This window comes from Crocuta crocuta, unplaced genomic scaffold (assembly GCF_008692635.1).
Source record: "Crocuta crocuta isolate KB4526 unplaced genomic scaffold, BGI_CrCroc_1.0 scaffold177, whole genome shotgun sequence".
Classification (NCBI taxonomy): domain Eukaryota; kingdom Metazoa; phylum Chordata; class Mammalia; order Carnivora; family Hyaenidae; genus Crocuta; species Crocuta crocuta.
Window position 1 is genome coordinate 3,258,137 of NW_027531880.1, and position 1,964 is coordinate 3,260,100.

General features: G+C 46.4%; 1 protein-coding gene across 1 annotated transcript in view; it reads right to left on the reverse strand.

Annotated features, from left to right (window-relative positions):
- Nucleotides 1–1,964, reverse strand: part of IKBKB (inhibitor of nuclear factor kappa B kinase subunit beta) — a 74,855-nt gene that overhangs the window by 14,889 nt on the left and 58,002 nt on the right. Inside the window, exons 14-15 of the mRNA XM_077773112.1 lie at nt 905–1,028; nt 196–347 (exon numbers count right to left, since the gene is read on the reverse strand). Coding sequence (XP_077629238.1) covers nt 196–347; nt 905–1,028 — 276 coding nt within the window. The remainder of the gene's footprint in view (nt 1–195; nt 348–904; nt 1,029–1,964) is intronic.

Genomic DNA, 1,964 nt, shown 5'->3' on the forward strand with positions numbered 1-1,964 from the left:
GGGGGCGGGGGGGGGGGGGTGAGAAAGACAGTAATGGTCTTTCCAAACTCATTGCAGAGAGTACACTCACTGATCCCAAACTCCGTCTGCTCACTGTACTTCTCCAGGTCAATCTGGATGCTGGTTTTAAAGAAATCCAACTTGGCTTTGAGCTGCTGAGACATGGAAGCCATAGAATTCTTCATCTTGGAGNACTGATCCCAAACTCCGTCTGCTCACTGTACTTCTCCAGGTCAATCTGGATGCTGGTTTTAAAGAAATCCAACTTGGCTTTGAGCTGCTGAGACATGGAAGCCATAGAATTCTTCATCTTGGAGAGGCAGCTATTATTGCGGAGGAGATTCATCCTGCAGGGACCACAAGAAACAGAGCCTTCAGGCATGTCTGGGATCCAAATACCATTTCCTGTACAAAAGCAAAACCACCTCAAACGCCAAGGCAGGTCCCTACCATACTTATTATTATTGTAACAAAAGCAGCCACTTACAATCATACAATTTCCTAGTCCTCAGCCGGCACCGGAATAAGGCAAAGTACCACACAAAGGGCCAGTAACCCCAGCTAGTCATAACCCGGGGAGAGAGGCAGGCAGTCCCTGGCGTGACAGTCAGAGCTTTGCTGACCCAAAATGCCACGAACTTTTCCACTTTCCAAAATCTGCCCCCAGTTCAGCCAGCTCAGCCCTCAGTTTACACTGCTGCTCCATGGGCTGGCCTCACTCACCTCGTAAAGCCTAAAAGGGCCTCTCTCAGTCCTGCCCACCTGACCACTTCCTGCCTGTCCAAACCAGTGTCTCCCGCTTGTCTCTCCTACCAGTGGCTTCTGGGCCCCTGCCTCCGCCACCTCCCTGTGGCAAAAGCCACCAAGCCCTTGTGAATAAGCCCCAAACCGCCTGGCACAATACATGGCAGCTCGCTGTCCCTGCTGCAGCCGGTTACAGTCCTCCTTCAGGGTCTGGATGCTGTGCCAGACCTGGCCCCACACCTTCCTCAGCTGGAAGAAGGAGAGGTTCCTCTTGGGCTCTTGAACTGGAACAGAGACGTATGCAACCGTCAGAGAAAAACTGCCCTGCGATTAACTGTGTCATGCCCTGTGACATCGCCTGCCCTTTGACATTTTTCAGTTGCAGAACTGAACTACTATGTTAGTGACACAACCCTCTTGGGTGGTAAGCCTGGTTACTGCCACAGACATTTTTTGTATCCCATTAATAGCACAAGCACGTACCAGTCAGCAAATACCTGCTGATTTGAAGAAACACTCTGTGAACCATGTAGAGTCAATCACACGTACACTGGCTCTGATGCTTTCAACAGAAACCTTTATGTTTACGATACTTAAGGTCATATGAAGTTTTCTAAAATCCAGCTTCGACCAGTAGTACTGGAACATGATTAAATAAGCAATAAGTCTGGAACTAAGACTCTGGACCCTAGATCTGCTTATTGTGAGTGAGTGAGTGAGTGAGTGAGTGTGTAAGAGTGTGTGCGTGTGTGTGTGTGTGTGTGTGTGTATGATAGCAGGAATGGCAGATGCATTAAAATGTCCATCTAACACTCATACAATGGAATATTATACAGGTGTTAAAAATAAGCAGCTCTGTGTGCACCAGCAGGGGGAAAATCTCTATACACATTGTATGCTACCATACACTTTGGGGGAAAGTACATACACACTTTATAATGCATAGAATACCCCTGGAAGGTAGACCCAAGAACTTGACAGGAGTGGTCTCCTTGCAAGAAACTGGAAAATTGGGAAGAGAGGCTGGCTTATTTGTCACTGTGTATATTCTTTTATATCTTTTGATTTTTTTTGTATCATGTATAAAATATAAATAAAACTTCAAAAATAAATAAAATGGCCATTTGATTAGAACAAGTTCAGAGGCGCAAAGGCAGCTTTCTCTGTCCTATGTTTAGAATTCTGTTTGTGAGGCTGAAATTGAAGACTTCCTTTACTCT